At 41.3% G+C, this 24,556-nt stretch overlaps 2 protein-coding genes across 2 annotated transcripts; one reads left to right on the top strand and one right to left on the bottom strand.

The window, feature by feature from the left end:
* The first annotated feature begins 8,471 nt into the window (after positions 1 to 8,471).
* Positions 8,472 to 15,573, top strand: anapc5 (anaphase promoting complex subunit 5). Its single transcript, XM_076104495.1, has 17 exons — positions 8,472 to 8,988; positions 9,071 to 9,150; positions 9,310 to 9,419; positions 9,534 to 9,777; positions 10,004 to 10,070; positions 10,226 to 10,327; positions 10,440 to 10,630; positions 10,742 to 10,823; positions 10,956 to 11,048; positions 12,125 to 12,306; positions 12,557 to 12,692; positions 12,844 to 12,918; positions 13,653 to 13,774; positions 13,856 to 13,963; positions 14,159 to 14,306; positions 14,427 to 14,589; positions 14,678 to 15,573. Exons 1-17 carry the CDS (start codon positions 8,791 to 8,793, stop codon positions 14,896 to 14,898), a joined length of 2,322 nt encoding a protein of 773 aa, XP_075960610.1. The 5' UTR covers positions 8,472 to 8,790; the 3' UTR covers positions 14,899 to 15,573.
* A 2,314-nt stretch (positions 15,574 to 17,887) lies between these two features.
* Positions 17,888 to 22,965, bottom strand: ggt1a (gamma-glutamyltransferase 1a). Its single transcript, XM_076104496.1, is given in 12 exon segments — positions 17,888 to 18,059; positions 18,904 to 19,026; positions 19,029 to 19,228; positions 19,655 to 19,782; positions 19,866 to 20,053; positions 20,323 to 20,459; positions 20,896 to 21,045; positions 21,213 to 21,373; positions 21,827 to 22,019; positions 22,396 to 22,485; positions 22,563 to 22,693; positions 22,793 to 22,965. Coding segments are annotated over 12 exon segments (1,821 nt in total). The 3' UTR covers positions 17,888 to 17,912.
* Between the last annotated feature and the right edge of the window lie 1,591 nt (positions 22,966 to 24,556).

Consider the following 24,556-nt stretch of genomic DNA (forward strand, 5'->3'; position numbering starts at 1 on the left):
CCGTCTGAGCTTTGTTCAAAGGCCTTGTCAGTGAGTGTACCCTTAATGGCAGGGTATCTGGACAGCTTTGGAATGAAAATAAACTATACTTTGTTTTATTTATTGAGACAGATTTTTTTCTAGCAAAAGAGTTGCTCAAACCAGCCTGAAGCAACATTATATTAATCCATGGCAGTGTCTGTGTGCACGTGTGCTGGGGGGTAATTAGGTGTGCAATGTTAGGCTTTGTTTCTTTAAATAGTCAGTTTCATCTCCCCAATTAAGCTAAGATAGATTAGTGCAATTTCCATTTCAAATCCCTAAGAAATGGTGAATATTGTGGCAAACATGTCATTATCCTTGCCCTGAAGAAATTGTATGATGAATTATAAACAGGAATTGAAATGAGGACTGTGCTGACACCGTGAGAATTCCCATTAGAGGCCAAGAAAATGAAAGATCTTTCATCAAAGTCTGAGATGACAGCACTGTATCATTCACTTCTAGCAGCTGGGTGTGCTTTTTTTTCTGCACGAACCTCAGATTATTGCTTATCTGTAGTTCTAAAATGCACTTGAGTTTTCTCCCTCTATTTAATCTGATTATTTTGTGCACCTGGGGAGAACAATTTTCAACAATGAAGAAAAAAAAACAACCCTCCCTATTGTCACTTATCCGACTGAGAGAGATAGTTTTCCTGATTTGAAAAGTGGATTTCATCAAAAGCATTAACACTGTTGTGACTGAAGTTTTCTTTCTTTGTCTTGCAACACGTAAACTATATAAAATGGGAAGTAATGATCCCAAGTGTATTACAATTTAATGGCGTTATTACAGCATACGAGCACAATTAGTTCATCAGCGGAAAGAGGAGATAATTTCCAATGGCTCAGCTTCATTTAATGGTAGTCCCAGAGATGCTGGCACAGCAGAATAAGACCATGTACCAGAGGCCTGCAACAGTGGATGACATTTGGAACCATTAACAGCTACTTATAAGTTGTGATTGTGTAAGGAATTTACCTGAAGAGCCACTGTACTTAGCAGAAAATTGGTGTGAAAATGCAAAAACATGATTGGCTTCTTTGTTCATAGAACATGCCATACAAAATTGCTCTTGAATTTAATTCATATTTAATGGCATACTTTACAATTACAGCAGGCATTTCTGCTGATGCTGCCGCTTTACTATATCCTTAATGTTCTATCAGAAAAAAGGTAAGTTGGGAGCGATCAGATGATGTATGGCTTCAACAATGCATTTCATTCCATGACATCAATTATTCTTTGACAGTTTCATGGTTGTCGGCCACCCATAATGGTATCCGATGGGTCAACTTGAAATTGGACAGGTGAGACGGTATGTCATCCTGACATAAGGACAATAGGAGCAGCATGAGCGTTGATATCTAGAAAAATTGATCCAGGGCCATATTCGCCAACATGTTTCTACTGAAGGGATATTTCAGATTACAGACTAGATATGATTATATTGTTTTTTATGTTTGTAAGTAGATACATTTGTGTTTAAATACAAAACTATACAAGTTGTTCATGCTATGAATGTGATGCTGTCAGTTCAAAATAAAGGCTGAGCTAAGCTTCCAACTGTGAGAAGCTCGTCAAAGACTCAGTCATTTTGAAAACAGCCAACCACATTCCTGAGAGAGACTACCGTCAATGCCTGAGTTGCCATGGCTGCATAGCGAGGATCTCTGATGTTTATTTTCCCCCCAATGCTTTTAAAACTGCAAGGCAGGAGATACTAATCAGACTCAAAGTTCTTTTATTACCGACAAGAATCGTGTAGCTTTTGCTGCGGCTGCCTTGTTCCTGTCACTCCTTAAAAATGATAAATGATTTTGCAATGTATTCAATAAATTACCTTGAGCGTTGCAAGACAAGGAGAGTGCAGATCTGTGGGTGGGAGCAGATAAAGGTGTCCTTGAGATATTGCATGCGAGAAAAATTCACAGTGGATTTAAAAACAAACTAGACTATTGCAAATATGTGTTCTGTGGAGCTGAAAAGCTTCCCATGATTTGCCCGCAGTATGTCTTATTTCCTCAGTTCCAGTCACTTTGACAGATACCTCGCTGTGTGTAATGCTTCTCCATCATCTACTGAAGACATGTAGTATAGTGTCAGTCCATCTAACTGTGTTGATATTTTTATTTTCCTACACACCTGTGTACCTAAATTGGAATAAAGATTTACCTTAAATACTATGTGGAAACCCTTCACTTGAGGAGCCCTCGTAATGGCCCTATAAAAGGAATTGATATGAAATGGTGATTTTGTGGAATGTTCCCTGGAAACTGTCTAAATCAATTACCTAATCAATTACCTACTAGCATAACCTCGAAAACGTTTTTTAACACGGTAGGTTGTCAACATGCAAACATTGACCCGCTGCTATGTTGTAAATTACAGGGGAGCATATAAATAATTTTCGAGGAACACGTTCTCCAAAAAATACATTTATATTCAGTTTTTTTTCCAGTTATTGAAGACTCTGAACTGTACTACGTCAATCAGCTTCTTTCTATGAGCATATTGTGTTTGCCCAAGTAGTTTTGGTTATTTCACAAGACAGATTTCTGTATTTCGTTTGGATTTTAAGGCATTATGTAATGCGTCTAATAAACCGAGCAAATCATTTCCCTCGGCTTAAAACCAAATAACTATGATGTCTATAATGGAAGTTGAAAACTTTTCCAAGTATGTTGTATTCAGGCTTTTTGGTTTACGGCTCTGTCACGACCAGCAGCAACAGTTTAAATATATTTTTGTGGTATAAAAACACCCACTCACACACATAAGCACACGCACAAATACACACAAAAGCTCAAATAAACAGACTCAACAAACCAAACACAGTTCCCAGAGAAGGAAATCCACAAACACACACTGACTGTTTCTCTCTGTGGATACCTGATGTGGTGAAGTAGGTCCAAATGCACTGTCACAGCCTTCGTTCTATTCTAAACTGTTTAAATCTCAGCACTGTGGACATTACTTCAGCACTATGGATAGAGGAAGTCAAGGTCCATTCAAAGAGATTGAATCCCTGCAAAGAGGCTGAAATGGGCGGTTATTCCATACATGGAGAGGTGGGTGTCATTTATGAGCTCCCAAATCCATTAAAGTCCTCAAGAGTCTCCTGTGTTTCTTTTTCATTCTTATCTGTTTTTTTTCTTCTTTTTGGTTGGGTGGAAACAACACAATGACAATTTAAACCAGCCAAGATGTAAAACATTTCTCCACCTCTCATACGCCATGAATTGCAGTAATGAAATGTAATATTCACTCTGGAATTTGCGGAATATATTTTTAACTTGCTCTCCTCAATGTGTTATTAATGTACAGATGAAATACCCTGAAGGAATCATAGAGGGCATGACCATATCTTAGATGAGAAAAGGAGGAGAGAGAGAGAGAAAGTTGCAATAAAATCCAAGTAAATCCCTCTGATACCATTTGGCAGATGGTTGGTTGATATACCTCAGGCTGGATATTAAAAATCTCAGATGGGCTGTCCAACTGACAACTTAATCCATTTAGAGACACTGAGTAAGCAGCAGGAAGCTGAGTCAGGGTCAGTGTACACAGAGGTTTGTCGTTTCTCACACGAGGCACAATAAGTTTATCTCTGGTAATCTATTCCCCACGCTTAAGAGTCAAACAACAACAGCAGGGAGGCAGGAGAAAAGTTCAATCATCCTGTTTTGATATCATGATGATTAAAAGGTGTCACAACATGAAAGCCCACTCAGACTGAGTCTACTTGTACATGAAAAGAAGGAACATGTGGTGGTTTATGCCATTTTCAATAAAAGAAAGCCAGTAAAGACATCGCTGTCTTGATGTGAGGGTACTGTACGTTATGAGAAATCCTTGGATTGCAAAGGGTAGCAGAAATGACCTTTTGAAAACCGTGCCGTTCAATATGTTAATTAATAAGGCCCTGATCCAAGGCAGAGCAAGATTGCCTGGGGCCAAAGCGGTCTTACTGACTTTCCTATTAGTATCCGCAGGAAAATGGAGGAAGAGATTTGGTCTAAAGGGAATATACAGAAAGGTGGCTTAGATAGTCGGCAACTTCTTTAGAAACAGACATGGCGTTAATGAATAGAGAAAAGTATGTTGCAAAGTAATTAAGTTCCAGCCATTGGAGAAAATATAAAACTACGTGTGCCCTCACAATGTCTCAATATAGCTTCGTCAATAGAACTTACTTTGTACAGTTAAAAGGTGATATATAGCTACGTTGTTCATTGACACTGATCTGCTACTGAGCTTATGTATTACTGTATATACTGCAGATATGAATGACATTCAGTTAAGAGGTTAAATAAACGTTCTAATGAGCACATTTCAGCAACAAGGAAATTCAAAGCACTTTACATAAAACGTCAAAAGACAAAAGACAAACTGAAAAAGAAATACATTATAAAACATTTAAATTCAATTAAATCCAAGAGAATAGAAAATATCAACAAGCTAAATTTGATTAAGACAGGTATAAAATACAAGAATACTGTATAATGCAAACAGAAGAGTCCTCAGCCTTGATATAAAAGAAGTGATACTTGTTCCAGACGACCTGAGAGGTCTGGATAGTTCATCATGTAGCAGAATATAAGAAATGCCTTAAACCATTCATAGCTTGTATTTTAAAATCAATTCTTTGACCGACAGAAACCCATGAAGACTTCAGAACTGGAGCGATGTGATCCACTTTTTTTGTCACGGTCAAAGTTTGTTTCCTGTTTTAGTTTGAAAGTCAAGACAAATGGTCTTGTCCTGTTTCTCTTCCTGCCTTTGTTTGTTGATTGATCTGTGTGATTGTCTGCGCTGCTCTTATGAGTTTCACCTGTTCCTGGTTATCTCCCTCCTTTCCTTGTGTATTTAGTCTCTGTGCTCCCTTCTGTCACTTCGTCTTTGTTGCTGCATGGAGTGTAGTTCACCTGTATAACCTGCCTGCTGTTCCTGCCTGCTTTTTGCACTCTTGGCTTGAAAGTTTTTTACTTAATTAAAGGATTTTCTTTATATCTGAGCATCTGAATCTGCATAATGTGTTGCATGTGCTGCTCCCTGCGCCTCAACACTCTTGGTCTTAGTGAGGACTCGAGCAGCAGCGTTATAAATCAGCTGCAGCTGTCTAATCCCAGTATTTTATTTTGGAAGACCTGTAAAGACACCATTACAGAAGTCGAATCTACTGAAGATAAATGCATGGACAAGATTAGAATAACTCCTGCTGAAACACATGTCCTATAGTCCTTGACTATATTCTTAACATGACTGCATACTGATTTTGTAATTATCTTAATGTGGCTGTTGAAATTCAGGTCTATGACCAAGATTTCTGGCTTGGTCTGTGGTTTTTCACCATGGCTGATAGAAGTTGAGCGCTGACTTGTAATCGTTCCTCCTTTGCTCCAAAAACAGTTACCTCTGTTTTATCATTCGTTTAATTGAAGAAAATTCTGACACAAGCAAGTGTGTGTTTGTTTTTCGCAACCTGAGTGAAGCTTTTCTATTCTTATCAGCTTGGCATTTCTCAATTAGGATGTTTTCTTACTAGAGACAGCAACACCTTAGTGGGTGCAATAGCATCAATAATATTTGTAATTTTTTAGAATTAAAATTATCTACAAGCTCATTGACTGAGACAGACAGGGCAGATGTGGCAGAGGGAACTTTAATAAATGTTACAAACCATTTTACTGTGGGTAACTTAAATCTGTGTTTGAATAAATGTGTTTTCCTATGATGGTTACTAGTTTTAAGGCATTTTCAGCCATAGATTATTATTATGAGCAAATCATTGTGGGCAACGTTGTGAATACATTTTGGATAAAATAACAAATTCTCAAAATCTTGAGCATAAATAAAGCAGCACACAACTATTTGTGTAAAGATATAGTGGAGTAAACAGAATGAAAACGTCTCCTGTGTGTATTGTTATCCAAGCTTCTCTTGGCTTAGTTCATGTGGTCGATCCAGCCGTGCATGCTTTTTAGTCCCTGTGTGCCTGCCCCAAATGGCTGCTGCTCTGCACTGTGCTTACAAGGGCATTATCACAGAAGGTGACCACTTTAAGATCTGTCAGCACAGTTGCCATTGTTTGCACTGGTCATGCTGTTAGCACCATTAGCTGCTAGCTGCAGGCTCAGCCGTCGCCATGTCGAGAGCCATGTGGAGGCAATCCCTCAATCACAGATACGCTCTGAATTTCAAACAAAGCACTTTAATGGGTAACTTTGGCATTTTTCAACCTGGACCCTATATATTTCTGTTCTGTTGATCGGGAACACTGCAGATAGCATCTGCGAAACGGGCTGCAATGTGAAATAGGGTCCAGGGTGAAAGATTCTGGAGTTACCCTTTAATATTGGGATTTGTTACGGGCATAGTTCAGTGAAACTCTTTGATATCAACATTTTAGCTGGATGGATGGATTTATGTCACAGCAAACAGTTTCTTTTGTCATTGGTCACGAACCTAGAAGCTAACAAATAACACACAAGACACGACACACAAGTTTATTTGTGCTGATCCTTTGAATGTCAAGTCCTACAAACTGTGCAGTCATACAGTTGGTAATGTTAGCTTACAGTGACTCATGTATTGACAGAGGAATTTACAGTCAATTTATTTAAGCTTTTCAAAAATATCAGCTCTGACAGGTGTTATTGTGCACCATCTAACGTCACCTCACCGAGAGAGAGAGAGAGAGAGAGAGAGAGAGAGAGAGGGGATAGTGGGGGTGGAGGGGGCCACATTGTTTGCACTGTCTCTTATCCCTCTCAAACCTGTTCCTGATGAAATCAATTTTGAACCAGACTGTATGACCTGCTAGTTCAATACTGCCATCTTCTGGATAAAGTTGCCTATTGTACTGTAAGAGTCATCTTCTCCCAACACAACCTGTTCACATTCCCAGCCTGTCTAATAATGATGCTTCATTTCCCCCAACCTTAGACCAACAACAAACACATTATTGATACAGACAATTTAAAGTAAGACTTATGAAGACAGTTAGTGAGATCATGTTGTCTGCTGATAGATACACATTATTCATGTAAATGACATCAAGTCAGGAATCTACGTTTCCTTAGAAAGTCAAAATCTGTAACCAAATGCGTGAGCAACAACAAGCTGGTGGTAAATGTGCTAAAGAGTGCATAACTTTAGTTCTATTTTACTTTTGTCACCTACACTGTATCATAACCACATCATATATATAGTTGTAATAGCACGATATTTTCCTCTGAGTCTGCATAATGGAAGGGATTTTCTCCTTGACATATGAGGATAGACATTGTTAAAAGTCTGAACTGTTTGGGTGATGTAATATAGCCACACCATATTGCCCACTCATTAGGTGAAAATGTCTTTATTTACTGTAAAATCAAACAGAAACATCCAGATATTGGCAGGTGATTAGCAGCTATTCACATTTCTACCTCAACAGATGTGCCTGACACATGTTTTGGATGTTATAGTATCCTGTTAGTGTCCCAAAGTAAGTCTATGGAAGAAACACCCTGAGCTCTCTCTGGCCAAGATCCTGCTCTGATGTCCCCAGGACTGTGAGCCAACTGCCAAATGAGACACTGCCCTCTCTGGTGGTCATAATGTGTAACTTCATCACTGGCTGATATAAAATATCTACATTCACCGGAAGTATTTCTTATTGTGTCTCCCTCAAGGGGTCTATCTCATGGATGTATTTGTCTCACCTTCACGCTGCTGCAGATAACAGTTGGCATGAGTATCTTTAAATAATGAGAACTTTCTGCCCTCTTGTGACCACGAACACAGATATGAATATAACGTGGGATGAACATACATGACAATATGACTCCTCAAGCAACGAGGTTGACACAAACTATTACTTCTGGTAAAAAATGTAAAACAATTTTTAATATGGAGTTTTAGTTACAAATTGTGACTGTTGGTTACATCCAAAAGCTCTTCTCATATATGTATTTTGTATATTATGCTGTCTATACGTCAGGCAACCTGCACCTATAAAGTGTCAAGTTATTCAAAACTTGGATGGATGGATGGATGGATGGATGGATGGATGGATAGATAGATAGATAGATTTATTTTTCAGAAGTTACGCATTATGACCACTGGAGAGCAATTAAGACTGAGGATTGTATCATAGACTGTATGAACTCCACTTCTGCACAGTTAGAATAGCTGCCATGGTCAAGACAGAAATAATAGTGTGTAACCACTTCCGGTGAAGACTTTCAAACTAAATGTGTATTAACTGTGAGTGACCGTGGGTATGGTGTGCTTAAATTCGACTGTATCGATTTATAAAAGCAGAAAGTCGTCACTTTAACACGTGTATTTCTATCGTTATTCCCATCTCTTTGTTATTGTTGTCCCAGACCAACGACTGAAGCTTGAAACCTGAAAATAAAGTTTAATGAAAAAAGAACCGCCTCTTGATGACGTGTTTTTAAGGGGACAGACGGAGGGCGGTTTGAAAGCAAAGAGGCAACTTCTGTCAACATGTTTAAAATAAACCAAATTAACTAACAAGACAGAAGTGAGCGTTCGCTGTCAGTAAGATATCGTACCTGCAAATGATCCGACACTAATAGTTTTTGCATTATTGCCATCTTTTAGGAGTTGTATCTAAAGAAACTTGATACGCTAGCTAACCGCTAGCTAGCTAACGTTACTGCTGGATGCGTTTGACTTTTATTTCCACTAAATGTTGACTCGGTGTAGCACAGAAGTGGATTCTTTCTTCGCCGTAGCTTAACACTAGCTGTCAAAATGGCGAGTGTGCATGATAGTTTGTATTTCAACCCCATGATGACGAACGGAGTGGTCCATGCTAACGTGTTTGGTATCAAGGACTGGGTGACTCCGTATAAAATCTCCGTCCTGGCGCTGCTGTACGACATGACTGTGTCCAAAATCACACTGCCAGAGAGAAGACGACTGAACAAACTCATCCTACCCTTGCAGCAGGTTAGTTTTGTTAATGTCGCTGTCTTGTAAACGTGGTGTTGTAGCAGGTGTTTCAGAGTCCTGTTTCATGTGTGGTCATCAGGGTCCAGACCTCACTCTCGGCCAATTCCTGAAGACTGTGGAGGAATGTTGCTCTCAGACTGCATATGCTGTCAAACTCAGGTAAGCTGCTTCAGTCTGACATGTTGTTTAGTTGCTCAGTAGCATGCGACATTGTCTTTTTGCGATGACATCTACTGACACAATAGCAAAGGTCCCAGACAGTACAATATCGCAATAATGTTAAAATGTTGCTGAGGCCGTTGTTTTTGCTTTTCAAAGGCTGCATGAAATGGCAGACGGAGAGCTCAAAGACATGGAGTACTTCTTTTCCACTCTTCCCACTCCATTCACTACTTTTGATTCTGAGGCTTATAAAACAAGTGTTGTAGGTGAGTAACACACACGATTTAAATGCTCTGAAAGTCGGATTTGAAGTCCTGAAATGTCTCATTTGTGAAGAAGACTTGCATTAAGCTATGTCTCACCTGTTTGTTTGTTTTCAGGGCTTTTTATGAGACACATGCTTCTGGCCTACAACAAGCTGTCTTTCAGTCAGGTCTACAAGTTGTACAAGTCCCTGCAGCACTACTACCACAGTCACTACGCCAAGCCTGCCGATGGGGAGCCGAGTTTGCCAGCGCTGGTCTCTAACGACTCCGACATGGACCTCACCAGCACTGAGGATACTGTTGGGGACAGAATAGACCGAGAGGAGTTGGACACCCCACTGCATGAGTCAGAGCTTCGGTTAGTGATGCCGTTACCGGATCAGATCATTTCTTTGTTGTAGCATATTTTACTTTCATGGGACAGACCTGAGTGTTTCAACCTCACCTTGAACGTTTGTTTTCATTGTCTGCACCTACTACTTTTATTAAATTGTTCAGTTACTTTGTGTACACCAAACATGTAAACCATGGAAAGACTTAATGCAACAAGGACGATCTCGTGTGTTATTTTGGCTCCGCTCTAGAAATGACAATACTCCAAGCAGAGGTCCCCTGTCACAGAAACAAGCAGAGTACTTTCTTGCAAGACAGGTGAGTTTTTAAATCAAGGAACTGTATTGAATTGCATTAATGCCATCTTGTTCAAACCAGCAGATTTGACACTAAAGGTAAATCAAATTAACCAAACGCATCCTGTGTCAAACCTATATGTGCTTTTGCGGTTATTGAAAACCTCTTCTCTGCAGGCATATCTTCTGAAGAACGATGAGAACAAAGCTCTGAAGCCTGCTGCGCTGCAGGAAGAGCTCAACAACATGCTGAAATTTAACCCGGATTTTGCTGAGGCGGTGAGCTCCGTCCACTAACTTCCCATACTATATTAACAAGCCTGCCAGAGGGGAGGATATCTTTTTTTTAATCAGATTTGTGGTTTTTCTCTCTCTCTCTCTCTCTCATCAGCATTATCTAAACTACCTGAACAACATGAGAGTCCAGGACATCTTCCTCTCAGCTCATAGTCTCTTACATTATTTTGATCGCCTCATCTTGTCTGGAAATGAGGGAAAGAGCAACGGGGATGAGGGCTACGGCCGAAGTCTCCGCTACGCCGCTCTCAACCTGGCAAGCCTGCACTGTCGCTTCGGCCACTAGTGAGTACACGATCTGGTGGAGTCTGAGCAGACGGGACAAGTTTCTTCTTCCGAGTATCCGTATAAATCGTGGCTTACATTATAGCTGTTCTCACTTTTCTTTTCCCTCAGTCAGCAGGCTGATCTGGCTCTACAGGAGGCCATCCGCATCGCCCAGGAGTCCAATGATCATGTGTGCTTGCAGCACTGTCTGGTAAAATACTTTTTTCTACTCTTATCATTTATTTAATGTCGCTGTTTTATGGCGATCGATGGTCCGTCATGTCTGAATTTCATACGAGTGTGCTTTAGATCTTTCTTCCCGTCTCTTTGTGTCCTACATCAGAGTTGGCTCTACACGCTGGAACAAATGAAGGGATCTGACAGCACTGTGTTAACTGAGGATTCGGTGAAAATGGCTGCCCATTTCTGCCTGCCAGTGAGTGCAACATGAGCTCTCGAATAAGAATGTATATTTTAAAGTGGCTATAGCTGTTTTATTATTTTTTTAATTGCCGTGGCTCACTTTTTACAACAGTCTCCGTTTGCCAAACTCCTAATACAAAATGCTGTAATCTTAAATTTGGCCTCAAAACTGCACAAAGCAAGCAAAATGGAAATTTCTGTGTTAAATTGGGCATCACACCATTAAATATGTTCATCACTGAATTTTAAACATAGTTTCATTTTTTTTTTTAAGTATACTAATTACTAAATAATTCTGCCGAACGGTAACACATTTTCATCAAAGAGTGGCCATTTCCTTAAGATCATACAAATAATTATGAGAAAATGTGCATTTAGAAGTAAAGCAATATAATTTAGAGAAACACATTTTTTTAATTTTATTGAATATACTCCCATCTCTGCAAATGTAGTGAATGAGTCTAACTTTCTACAACAGTAAATCCCGCACCTTCACAATTACTACTGTAATAAACACTCATTTCAAAATGTTGAAAGTAGTTAATGAGGAAATGAACCGTATCTCTTTTCCCTCGCTTAAGTTATCAAGTGTGTTGCAATGCTCAGCTGGATACATTTTGAATGAGCAGAAATGCTTGAAAATACCTGATTCAGTGAACTGTACTCTTAGTAGTTAGCATTATGCTAATCTGAGGCAGCTGCTTTCTGAGGACCAATCATGTGATTCAATGTTTTTGCACTTTGGCTGTAAAGGAAAACATTTTCACTTTAAAGTAAATTATTTAACAATTCAATAGGAGTGTTGTACATTGAAACTCTGATGTCAAAACTGAGCTAATGCAAACAGGAACCACTGTAACAGTGGTGTCCTTCATGTAACCATACATTATGTACAGCTGGGCTACAGCGGGCATCAGATAAAGATGTCGGCTGCACCTCTCGTTAGAAAATGAAAAGAAAGGTTTAAAATGAAAACACAGCTTTCCACACATGCATAAAAACAACGTATAATGCATCATTGTACACAGCTAAACCTGATCTTTGACATGTGTGATCCACCTCACTGATTGATAATCCTCCCCGCTGTAGTACTTGGCATCTCTGGGCATTCAGTCGTTGGTCCAGCAGGGGGCAACACAAGGTAAGACAGCCCACAAACTGATGGACGCACTGAAGGACACGGACATCCTGCACTGGAAGCACAGTCTGTCGGAGCTGATCGAGATCAGCCTGGCTCAGACTACGTCCATATGGAGGATGTACGGCAAAAGGTCAGGCTCTTCAGCTCGCCACCCCGACACATAGCTGTCAGTTGTGTTCACTGACAGTAGGCCGCACGCTAGCACACAACCTTCTCCTCGCTCTTATTAAATCATCTCTGCGAAACACTAATGGGCAATGCAAACTTGTCATCAAATATCATGAAAAACCACAAGGTGTGAAAATAAATGACTCAAATCTGCATGACCAGCACTTTTTTTCCTCTAAGTCCTTTACAGTCTGTGCCCGTGTCTTGTGCAGCACCATGGCTCTGCAGCAAGCCCAGCTGCTTCTCAACATGAGCAGTCTGGAGCCAGTCAACTTTGGGGTCCAGCAGAACAACACAGAGGCGTTCGCTGTGGCTCTGTGCCACCTGGCCGAGCTGCACGCCGAGCAGGTAACGCGTTTGAATTGGTTCTCGTCCGTCTGCTTCCTGCCCCCCCGCTGCTGCGTAACCCATTAGTCAGTTGACCCAGTATTGCGGAAGGGTAATAAACATCGATGAAGTCTTCAGAGTTCAACACGTATATTGTTTGCTTTTGTTACAGGGCCGGTACTCTGCCGTTTCAGAGATTCTCCAGCATCTGAAAGAACAGTTTCCTCCTCACTCACAGCATGCTAAGGTGCGTTCTATCAACCATTCTGTGTTAGTCGGTGCTGTCTTACAAAGGCAGAGAGCAGCAACTGCAGAAAGAGGGAAGTCTCAGGCTGGCTAGCAAAACCGTGTAACAGACAATAAAGTTTGTGTGTGTGTGTGTGTGTGTGTGTGTGTGAAACTGCACTAATTAGCTCATCTCAATCAGCTGTGTCTGTCTAGCAGCAATCAGAGGTTGCTGTGATGATGGTAACTGCTGAGTCACTCTTCGACGGGTCATTGCATAGAATTTAAGCTGAGCCTCACATCTCATCCCTCTGCTTCCCAAACAAAAAAAACGATCTCCTATCACTTAGATTTTATTACCGTGAGGGTTTAGGACCTGCTGATGAACACACATGTGAAATTTGTGTGTGTAATGTCAAGAATGTGAGTGTAAGAGCAGGTTAGAAAACTTGTACTGTTTGCTGGTTATTTACCAACCAAAAGGGCAATGCAGAGTGCAATTACTGCAGTTAAGGTTGATCTTTAGCTACTATTTCCACATGCTGTTTTCACATGAAATATGAATTTATTTTGCATAATATTTTTGCATGGTAAAACAGATGGAAAATATATATATATATATATATATTATTTACATATATTTGGCTGGGTTTTGAGGGGGAGACTTTTTTTCTGTGATGCATGATATGAGCATTCTTCATGATAGGAAATATTCAACAAATAATTGTTTTTTGTGAACCTATTTCTCCGAATCAGCTCTGGATGCTGTGTGATCTGAAAATTCAGTTTGAAAGACACATGAACGAAGGGAAGTACCATTTGGCAGAGCCACTGGTGATGGCGATCTCTGCCTTAAACAAAACAGAAGGTCTCTACAGGTAACGTCAACGCACTTCTGATCTTAACAATGGTTGTCTCACACATGTTTGTTGGAGCTGTAACACCATGTTTACTGATAGGAAAGCTCAAGTTCTGAAGGCTCTCAACCGGAGCACTGAGGCGTACAACATCTTACAGCGGCTGCAGGTGCACTGTGAGAAGACTAAATGTACGGAGGTGGTCATCAGGTAGATAGTCACTTCATTATTTCTGATCATTTGTTTCCTAGAGTGTAGAGTCAACTCACCTAAACTCCTTTTTTGTGGAATTTAATTGACTCACTTATTTCACGGCTCCCATAAATATTTGATGTCATCGGGGGATCATTGTGAGCCACGTTTTATTTTCTCGTCTACATGACTGCCTGTTTGTGTCTTGTACAGAGTTATGCTTTCTACCGCTGAGCTCCACTGGGAGTCGTCTGGCTTCTCCACAGCGCTTCCTCTCCTCCTGCAGGCCTTGGCTCTGGCTAGACAGCACCACCTACAGTCCCTGGCCTCAGAGACCATCCTCCACCTGGCCTTCACTCAGGTCAACGTCTCAAACACTGCTACGGCTCTCATACATGCAAATCACCAAAGCCTTTTTTTTTTTTTTTGCAGTGTGGCTGGTGGTTTCTTTACTGTTTTTTGTTTTCTCTCCTGTCTGCAGCTGATGTTGGGGGTTCCTGAGCACGCTCTGAGTGTTCTGCATGAAGCCATTGAGCCTGTTCTGGCCCACGGATCAGTCATGGACAAGGGACGAGCCTTGCTGCTAACTGCCCGCTGTCAGATGGCAGTGGCTGGGTTCAGGCCAAACGGACAAGGGCAAGCAGGTAACAACCTCTACAAACTCCCCCCGCACCGCCACCGAACACTGACCCCCTAGCTATTTACACACTGCTATTTATTGTCTCCCTGCAGATTTGCATTTGGCCGTTTTGGCTGTTGACACGCTAAATGAGTCGGCAGCATATTTCTCGAAGCTGAACTGTAAGGAGCGGCTGCGGGACGTCCACTACCTGCAGGCTCAGCTCCACCGTTCTCTGGGACAAACATCGCAGTGCAACAAAAGTGCCATGCTCTTCCGGCTGCTGGACCAGGAGCTGCAATCGCCAGCACCACCGGTCTCCATGCGACTGTAACTGCTCCCTGTCGAGCAACAAACTAGAGTCATCTTGGCTTCTGAAAAGGACACTGCTGAGTGGAGTCACTGCGGTCTTACCACTAGATGGGGACAAAGATCTTTCCTGCTCTGTCGGCACTAAGGTAGTCATAAACAAGGCTGTGTAACGGGTAGAGCCACAATAGATCAGTTGTCTCTTCACTTGTGATCGGGTACAGATTCAAATGATGGCGTGATGACGAACGGAACATGTTTTTCAATACTTCAACCACAGCAACAGTCCAGGTTTGTCAGACGGACATAACGAGCCTTCCAACAGCGCGGTAGAAATGTCTAAAGTTTATCAGGAGCTGTCACAGCTGTGCTGATTTAGCCTCCCCCTTTTGATGAATGAGGGTAATATCACAGTTGGCTACAAGATGAATGTGTTTCAGTGGCCCGGATGATTCATATTTCGCCAGAAGAATAGAGATTAAGCTGGAATCTGGAGGAGGAAATCGTGCTCCCATTTATAATGTAATATCGCCCGTGATGACGTAACACCAGATACTGTATCTGTATTCCACTTACGTCCGACACGGTTTGTGAGAACGATTTCTGGCTGATAACATTACATTCAGGTGTCTCTTGACGGGCATGTAATCCATTACTCACTGCACTTCTTTCAAGAAAATAAACAACTTGTTTCATCTTATTTTTTGTTTTTGATTAATCCCACGCAAGTGTAGGAATAATGGCGTGGGGCGTGTACGGTATCTGCAGTGGGAACATCTCTACGGTAGAGTTTAGTCATGGGTTCAGTAGTATTTAAAGTTGTCTATATCTTCTTCCACAACCATATCTAAGGTGCGGTTTCTGTGTTGACAGAAACTTTCTCTCTCTCTCTCTCTCTCTCTCTCTGTTTACCATCTGTCTGCAGTTCCCCCTGGAAGTTTCTGTTGACCGAGTTAAAGTACAATGTTTGTCTTTGTGTCAGTTACCGCGTAAACAAATTACAGTTTTGCATAGTAAAAGCAGGCCTGTTTTCAATGTAAATATCTCGCAGAGTTATGTGATGCATCCAGCTCTCACAAGTGAGGTTTTGTCACCGTTGCATGTTGTGATGTCGCTTCAGGCACTGGGTGATATAATACCTGTTTGTCTTGATTACAACTGACATTGTGAGGGCCAGTTCACAGGGTCGGTTCACGAGTGCAGTTTATAAAAGGAGTGTATGTCAACATAGTTTCTGCTTTTACCCAAAGAGTCTTTATGTCGAGGGTATTATTTGCTGAACTGGGATCCAAACCACTAATTGTTATCCATCAAGTTGCACTAAACCATTTAAAGCAGAAGGTGTAATTTGACGCTGTTGTTTACAAAGTGCTTTTCATGCAGCGGAGCAATTTACAAAGTTGCGAACATTCTACCAACTGTGAGGATATTAAAGCTCTTTTAAACCTGAACGGAGGAAAAAGCAGCTAAAAAAAGTTTTTAAACATTTTTGAGATTGAGGTTTTTACCAAAGGCAACTCTACTTGGTTTTTCATTTTCTCAAAGAGCGCACATGAGTGGAGATATTTACTGAATACTGATTGAAACTCACTGGACAGTGAAAGTAAAACAGGGTAAGTCTCTTCAGGGGTCCTGAGTCCTGCTCACGTTTTGTTTGCCTCCCTTTACCGTAATTGAACCTCGGTACGAAAAAATGTGTTGTGTTTTCGGTTTGCTTTGTTTGTCGGCAGAATTAAGGAAAAACTACTCGACGGATTTTCACGAAACTTAGTGGAAGGGTGTATCATGAGTCAAGGAAGAACCCATAACATTTCGGAGCAAATCTGAATCACGGAGCGGATACAAAACAATATATCTTTCCCTTTCTGCGCAGGCCCTTCCAATTGTGTGTGTTTTAGTGCTGAAACAGTGAGCTGATTAATAAGTTGATACAAAGAATTATGCAACACATTTTATAATTGAAAAATCTTTTAAGTTTTTAATCAGTCAAAAATGCCAAACATTCACTGTGCCAGCTGCTTTTCTGTTTTTACTGGGTGTGCCCTGGATTAAATGTATTAATATGTTATTTCCACAATACATGAGGTTCAGTATAAACACTAAATAACAAAATCTGACCAGCCACAAACTAAAAGAAAAGATAGTATATAGTGATTTCATGCCTAATATTCCAGTAACAGAAACACCCACAGGGTCTGTGTGGTCAAATATAACATCTTTGTTCAAAAATGTTTAATAGCAAGCATGGCAACAAACATGGCATAAGAACAATGCATGTTTAGAAAAATATATCTGCAAATGTATTTTTCAGATTACACTATACATTAACTTAACCTCTACTCGATATTAAACATTTACAATTCAAGAGTAATAGTTTCACTATAGAGTCGCGGTAGAAAACGGCACGGGCAGTTTCCTCTAAATGTTTGTTTCAGGATCAACTTACAACCAGGAGAAAGATTTGGGTAGAAACAGGCAAACATTCTGAGGTGTCCTTATTTTTAATTGTTTCATGGGTCTAGTTTTCAATTGATGGTTTGTCACCAGTTTGACAATAAAATAGATGAAAGTACTACATGGACAACCACACGGATTCTTACCTGAAAATGCATAGTGATGAAACCTTTCTTATTATTTGCCTAATTATTGATGCTTACTTTGTTGTTTTTTAATATGTTGAATACCATGTCATACATAAAATAAGTCTATCGTATAAAGAAGATTGTGTTTTAGGTTTCCCCAAAACGTCACCAGTACACAATGGTGATGAAACAGGAGTCAAACTAGGTACAACCTCTTATTTGACTTCCAAACTCAAATGATGCCCAAAAAGATAAAAGTAATGCTGAATAATTGAGTTTGAGTAAAAGAGGTTTTGGTCATTTTCCATGTTTGTGTAAAAGTAAGTAGTGGCTGTGTCTCCATAGCTTAAAACACTGCTTCTTCAGTGCAGGCACCTTCTTGTATTGTGGCTCTATCCGAGTGTCTTTGAGGAGACTGTCCAGACTGAGGGGAGCAGAGAAGGTCCTGAAGTCACGGTCAGTATCCTGCTGGATAGCCACCTTTCCTGGGGTCGGACTCCGCACAGAGACGCTCTCCCTGCCGCACCACCGCTTGGACCACGGAGTCTGGAATCGGCAGCAGCTGTGTTACGTGGTTCTTCTGGACCAGACCCTCCAGAACACTCTGCCGTGGTAGAACCATTACACATACACAAACATATAGAGTCTTTTGCAGGAGGTTACGGTTTTACTGGTCCATGATGGAGATCAATACATTCTATCCATTAATAATGCATTTCTGATTGTTTTCTAATATTTTACAAGTCTATGGCATTATTTCCTACCTTTCTGGCAGCCAGCACACTATGAAAATCAACTTGCATGAAACTTGGTTGATATGGAAATCTATCAAAGAACTGTACAGACATGCATTGTGCTCAAAGTTCAGTGTATGAAAAAAAAGAAGCATCAGTATTGCATAACTGAGTAATGTTGTGGGCTGTGTATTTCTTCCTTCGTTTTGAGGATGATATTTTTTTAGATGCAAAGTGCATCGATACAAATGTGTTATTAACAGCTTAGTTATTGAAGCGAGGGGTTCTTTAAAAGAGTGTCTGATGTGTATCGGTATCGGCTGACTTTCAAGGTTGCAGTTCCCCTATCGTGTCAGACGTGGAAAAGTGGTATGAAATAATCCAGATGAGAGCTGGGATTGCTCTTTGTCGTTACATCTAGATTCTTGAACACAATCTGAGAGACTAAAGACAAATAAACACTTATTAAGTGAAAGTATTATTATCTCAAGTTTCAAGTCTTTGGAAGTTTATTTTCATACTGACATGAATTGAAACGACTGGTTGCCTGTGCCGTAGGAAATCAATCAAAAAACAAACGCATGGTATGCTTTTTAAAAAATTGCAGTCTTGTAGTCAAATGAGTAGCCTGTGTAGTGACTCTTTAACAGCTGTTAAGCCATTCCATATGTTCAAAATGTTGTTTTGCATTATACGCCTCAATGGGTGACCCACCTTTTCAAAGCCCTGCTCCACTACTGTCATATTTGGGTTGAGCTGATTGTGAACTCGTGGCTCTGTCACAGCTTTCTTTAGGTCATAGTTGAAGAACAAGGAGTTCAGGATGACCTGTTTCAGCCAGAAAAAAAAATGACATTTAGTTTCAAATACCTGACTGTGTGTTGGCTGCCGGATTGAAATGATGTCTGTGAATGAATCAGACTTACTAAGGCGGTGGCTGTGGTGATTTTTGTGCCCCCAGACGCTCCTACAACCATTTTCACTTTGTTGTCTTTGTCAAAGATGATAGTCGGACACATGGAAGACAGAGGCCTCTTGCCTGCAACAGATAAACAGAATGTGGCTGCGACTGCTTGATTGATAAATGTTTACTTTTTTCCTCGTGGTTTGATCGGCCACGTGCAGAATTTGCACAGCTAAAAACTGCCACGTGGATTTGACACATTTTTTAAATATGACTGTAAACAAAGAACAGCAGTGAGTCACAGTAGGAGGATGCTGCTAGTGAGCTAAAGCTATCAGAGTTCCTGACAATGACAAATGCAGGAACAAGTGAAAGCATGGTGGAAGCATCACCTCTGCATCATCCTCACTAGAGGGAGGGTCATCCTCTTTGTCATCGTGGAAACAAGGGGTTTAATTTAAAAAAAACATTGCTATCCATCAACACAGACATGTGTCCAAAAGTCATAACCAAAACTGGGGGTTGTAGTAATACGAGTGTGATAACTCAGTCCAGCCACACCTGGTTGAATGAAATTGTTCGGTGAAGGAGGGATTCCAAACCCGTTGGTCATGTGCGGAGAGCTGAAGTCGTCCATTTCATCGTTAAAAATGATTCCAGTTGATCGAGACATGACTTTGGAACCAAAGCTGGGGGAAATAAAACAGCTTTTCAATGAGTGATCAATAATCTGCCTGACAGGAAATATTTGTCTGAAAGTTTGACTTCTTACTATAAATTGATGGTGCTGGTGGCTGCCACGGCGCTTCCGTCCTCAGCTATGACTGACAGGTGAGCCGTCCCGTGGTTGTCTGGGACAAAGTAGTCCGGCTCGTAGTAGCTGTCTGGGTGGGTGGTGTCATCTGTAATTTTACTCCTTATGCCATCAGCAAAGTAGTCTGAAGTCATGTTTAGAATGAGCTGATGGGACAAAACAAGTCAGTCCCAGAGGAGAAGCTCATCACGTGAAAATGACAAACGGTAAATAATAGCTTAGCACTCTTCCTGGCCTTTGTAACAATACAGCAAACACTGTCTTAATCTTCTCAAATCAGGACTAAATAAAGGGATTTCCCACCCACTCTTATAGAATTGCCCAGTGGAGACAGCGGTGATCATACGGAGTATACAGTGAAGCTTGAAAGCTCTAAAGTATATTATTGACGTGTAATAATAATAACATGTCTTACATCGGTAATATTGAGATAACGTGGGTCCCCGAGTCTGCTCCTCTTGGCATAAGCGAAACGGAAAGCCTCCACGATTCGATGGTACGTCAGAGTCTTTTTCTCTGCTGTAGAAACACTTGTGCCGGTGAAGTTGTACCCTGCAAAATATCCACAGGAAAGAATCACATTGTCTGTGTCTAATCAGGTAATGAATATTCTCCATCATGGTGCTAAACACCCGTTCTAGTCGGTGGCAGGTCATTAAACTATGAATTCTCTATTCAAATAGCAACACGAATCCTTTCAGCCATATGAATATGGCACCATGTTCCTCCAGATTCATTTATGAACACATTAAATCTCATCCCTCATTTGAAATTAATGACGCCACTTTTTATTTAAAGCGTGACTAAAGATTCTCGGCCTGAACAGATGGGTTGTTGATGGTGAATTAAATTTGGCAAGCAGAACTGAGTCGCATCTCTGTTGTCTGCTTCCAAAACAGGCGGAGAAACAATCCAGGGACGACCTGGGGAAACCTGACATCCTTTCTTCCACATGGCTGCACAACAAGCACTTGGCCAGGCTGCTCACCATCCACTATGTTGAGTATGAGTGCCAGCACAGGGCCACTGGAGGGGGCGTCTGGGACATGCATGGTGTATTCCCCAACGTTCAGCTTCAGAGGGTTCTCATTCAGCACAGGTTGGTACTCCAACAAGTCATCCAGGGAGATAATGCCTCCTGCAACGAGCACAGTAGTGTGAATTGAAAGTGGGGAATAATGCTCAAATTAATGATTTAAGTCTTAGAAGAATTAATAAATAGTTGGAGTTCTGTAGTGTCCAGTTTGGTTATTAGTGTATTCACAATTTCTTAATACAACAATGAAGAATAACACAACATAAGACCTGCTGCCTGGATGTCCTCAACGATGATTCGTGCCATAGAGCCGTTATAAAACACATCAGGCCCCTCTTCTGCTATTCTTTGGTAAGTGTCGGCCAGCCTTGGAAATCTAACAATATCGTTTTCCCTCAGTATGTTTTTTTGAGAATCACAAAACACCTCACTGGAAGATAATAAAGAAAAAAGTAGAAAACCAGTTAAATTGTTGAGGTGTTTGAGCCTGTAGAAAATTAAAGCCACTACTAGTACATGTCAGTCCATTGAATAGGAAGCTACCATGGATGTATTAAGAGAGGTGGATACTGCACTGCAAATCAACTTTGCTGCCAATTTGCTCCTGTGGCCACTCACGGTACTGCATGTAAAATATCCCCTGCGGCTCTTAAAGCATTTTCCCCTCAAATGAATGGCCGCCATCTTGGAGTCCAGTATCCAGTTCTTGTAATACATCCGTTGTAGCCGGGAGAAGATTAACTTAAAAAAAATAAGAGTACTGCCCAAAATATCTAACTATTCCTTTTACGTTGTCAGCATAAATTATTGTACTATATTCAGTCATTAGAAAATGCAGCAGAGTTAGTGAAGCCACAAATCAGTTAAAACTCTTCACCCTCACCACATGTTGGCATCTCCTTGAATAGAATCTTTGCTCCTGGAGATGGCATGAGCCAAAGCTTTTCCTATAGGGAAGCCATCTCGAGCCAAAGCAATGCTGGGCTCAAACAGGTCCTTCCATGGCAGCCTGCCATGCCTCTTGTGGGCCATCTCGTAACCACGGATCTCCCCGGGAATGGCTATGGACAATCCACCTGTCGTGTAGAAACAGCAGAGCCACAATTTTGAAATTCACAAGCTCTTTCCTTCTGGTCCCTGTCTGACTTGTAGGATCAGCATACTGAGAGACAACAAAACATCTATAGCTCCAGCGTTCTGCTGCACATACAAATTTAGTTTTTTTTATTGTTATGTAACCAGCAGCAGACACAAGGAGAAGTTGTTAACATTCAAGAGGAGCTGGATGGGTGGATTTGGGACTATAATATTTATCCTCTCTAAATCCCTCTCTAGCTCTGATACAACATTAGAGTGGAGTTGCAGTAGCTGCAACAGCTTTACAGGACACAGTTAATCTTTTTCTCCTCTGTGCCTGGGAAATACTCCAGCAGCTCAAGGCAAGTAGGCTACCTGTACGAGAAAGCTTGGTGTTGTTGCCAAACATGTCCTCAGTGGCGTTCATGGGCGCCGTCTCCCTCGCGTCGATGGTTTCCACCTTCCCTGTTGAGCAGAAAATGAGGACAAATTGCAGATTGTGTTTTTGCTCGGCTACCATCCGTTGAGAAGTTGTAACTCACCTGTGGAAGCGTCATAGATGACAAAGAAGAGCCCTCCTCCGATGCCCATGCTGTGAGCGTTCAAAAGGCCGACACATAGCAAGGCAGCGATAGAAGCGTCCACGGCTGAACCGTTTTTCTTCAAAATGTCCCTGAAAACACCATGAATACACTTGGTAGAAGCCGTCACTCACATATGCTCATGCAGAAAACCGAGCATACAACTGTTTGTAAAACAAAAGTCTTCTTACCTCCCCACTTCTGAACACTTTCCAGCATCAGCAGCCACAGCAGCCTTTGAGTAGAAGTGGTCCGAGGGGGGAGCCGTGTTTTTCTTCCCCAAGCCCATGAACACCCCCAGGAACAGGCTCACTGCAGCCACCAGAAGGACCACCAGACCAGCAATCAGGGACTTCCCAACCATTTTCCTGCCCAGGAAAACCAGCACACCTCACAGTCAGACAGAATCCTTCAGCTCAGAAACAAGTGTCCTCTCCTCCGAGCATCACCGAGCATTTTCAGAGCTAAACCTTAACACGAATAACAATGTGAAAAAGGTGCATCATATAATTTTTTTACGGTCAAGGAGGGAGAGCAGGAGGGTCACTCACCGTTGGTGTATTGCACCGATAGATAGAAAATATTGGACAAAAAGAAGGCAGAAGAAGGGAGTTGGCCATTCAGCTGACTCTGTGTGTGTCAGCGTGGTGACAAGGTGTTTTTATGACCAGCTTCACTCATTGGTGATGATGTGAACGTGACATGTCATCTTAGCTCAGGTGTCACACTGGATAATAAGCATGTGCTTTATTTGTACATGTTTTCGCACGTTACAGGCAAAATAATTGACTTGTACTCTCAAGATGGCGCCGCAAATTGCGGCCTAAGTGTTGCGCTCTCTAGTACCTTTTCTGTTTTTGTTTGTTTATTCAGTTTTTCTGGTTACATTCACCAGAGGGAAGATTTTGGACATCCGACTTGGGCTGCGGTCCAATAGTCTTTTTTTGCTTAGGAAGGTTCCTGAGTTAAAAGACCTGGAAGTATCCAAGTGGCAGCCATGATAAGAGCTGGTCAAACTCTCTAAATGCTAAGGAAAGGTGCTTCAATGCTTCTTTTCTTATCTCTTTCAGCCTACTGTACATCCTTTACGAAAGAAAAGGACTTACAACATTTAAGCGACGCACCATTCGGCCGTCAACAACATCCGCCATTGCTGTTTAATTGTACATTATGGATAAATTGAAAACATCCTTCTTAGGAGGTGTGAGTTTGTCACAGGGCTCATTTTCTACGTGTTGAGTGTAAGAGCAGTCGGACTCTCTTAGCACTGCGGTTGCATTTTCCTAAGTGCGTATGAATTCTCCTTCACCTTTCCTTGACCCCATGATGTTTTCCATGGAGGTCAAGGAAAAGTGGTTTGGAAAAAACATAGGATGGGATTTATTATTCGACCATGGCCATAGAGAGAAAGGTACATAGAGGAAGATGGGGATGATCGCAAAGGTTAAGTAAGCTTTCCTCTGTAATGTTTGAGCTCTTAGAAACATTAGCCAGGAAGTGATAAGGTTTGGAATTCTTGCACATTATATTAATTTTTTTTAAATGATGGATGCCTTCCTTTCCTCACTTTGGAGTGAAACTCTTTTGAGTTTTTCTTTGTAGTCCTTTCTAACCTTCTATTTCACGCTGATTTCAATCTGGCAGGCGATGCCAAAGTGAAGGTGAGAATGATCTGTTTACAGATGCCAGCAGCATTCATCCCTGACTCAAGGCTCTGTTTGATTGGCTCAGCCGGCAGCGTTGCCATGCTCAGTAGCCGTGTCACAGTCTATTTGGCTTATTCTTCAGGCGTCCTCTGAGCGTTTGAGAAGCCTGAGCCTTCGCCCAGAAGCGCAGGTCCAATCTGACATGATCGGTGACAGGAACTTCTAAACAGCAAATACCCATCTGTGGTACCTCACCTAATCCTGCCTGCACTCCTGTTTCTGGGCCACTCTGATAAAGCACTGTCAAAG

This window comes from Anarhichas minor, unplaced genomic scaffold (genome assembly GCF_050575085.1).
Source record: "Anarhichas minor isolate MPS153535 unplaced genomic scaffold, ASM5057508v1 ptg000030l, whole genome shotgun sequence".
In the NCBI taxonomy this organism is placed as follows: Eukaryota; Metazoa; Chordata; class Actinopteri; order Perciformes; family Anarhichadidae; genus Anarhichas; species Anarhichas minor.

Coding starts and splice junctions, on each gene's coding strand:
- anapc5 (XM_076104495.1), top strand. CDS start 8,791: ATGGCGAGTGTGCATGATAGTTTGTATTTCAACCCCATGATGACGAAC. Junction 9,151..9,309: donor GCATATGCTGTCAAACTCAG/GTAAGCTGCTTC, acceptor TGCTTTTCAAAG/GCTGCATGAAATGGCAGACG. Junction 9,420..9,533: donor TTATAAAACAAGTGTTGTAG/GTGAGTAACACA, acceptor GTTTGTTTTCAG/GGCTTTTTATGAGACACATG.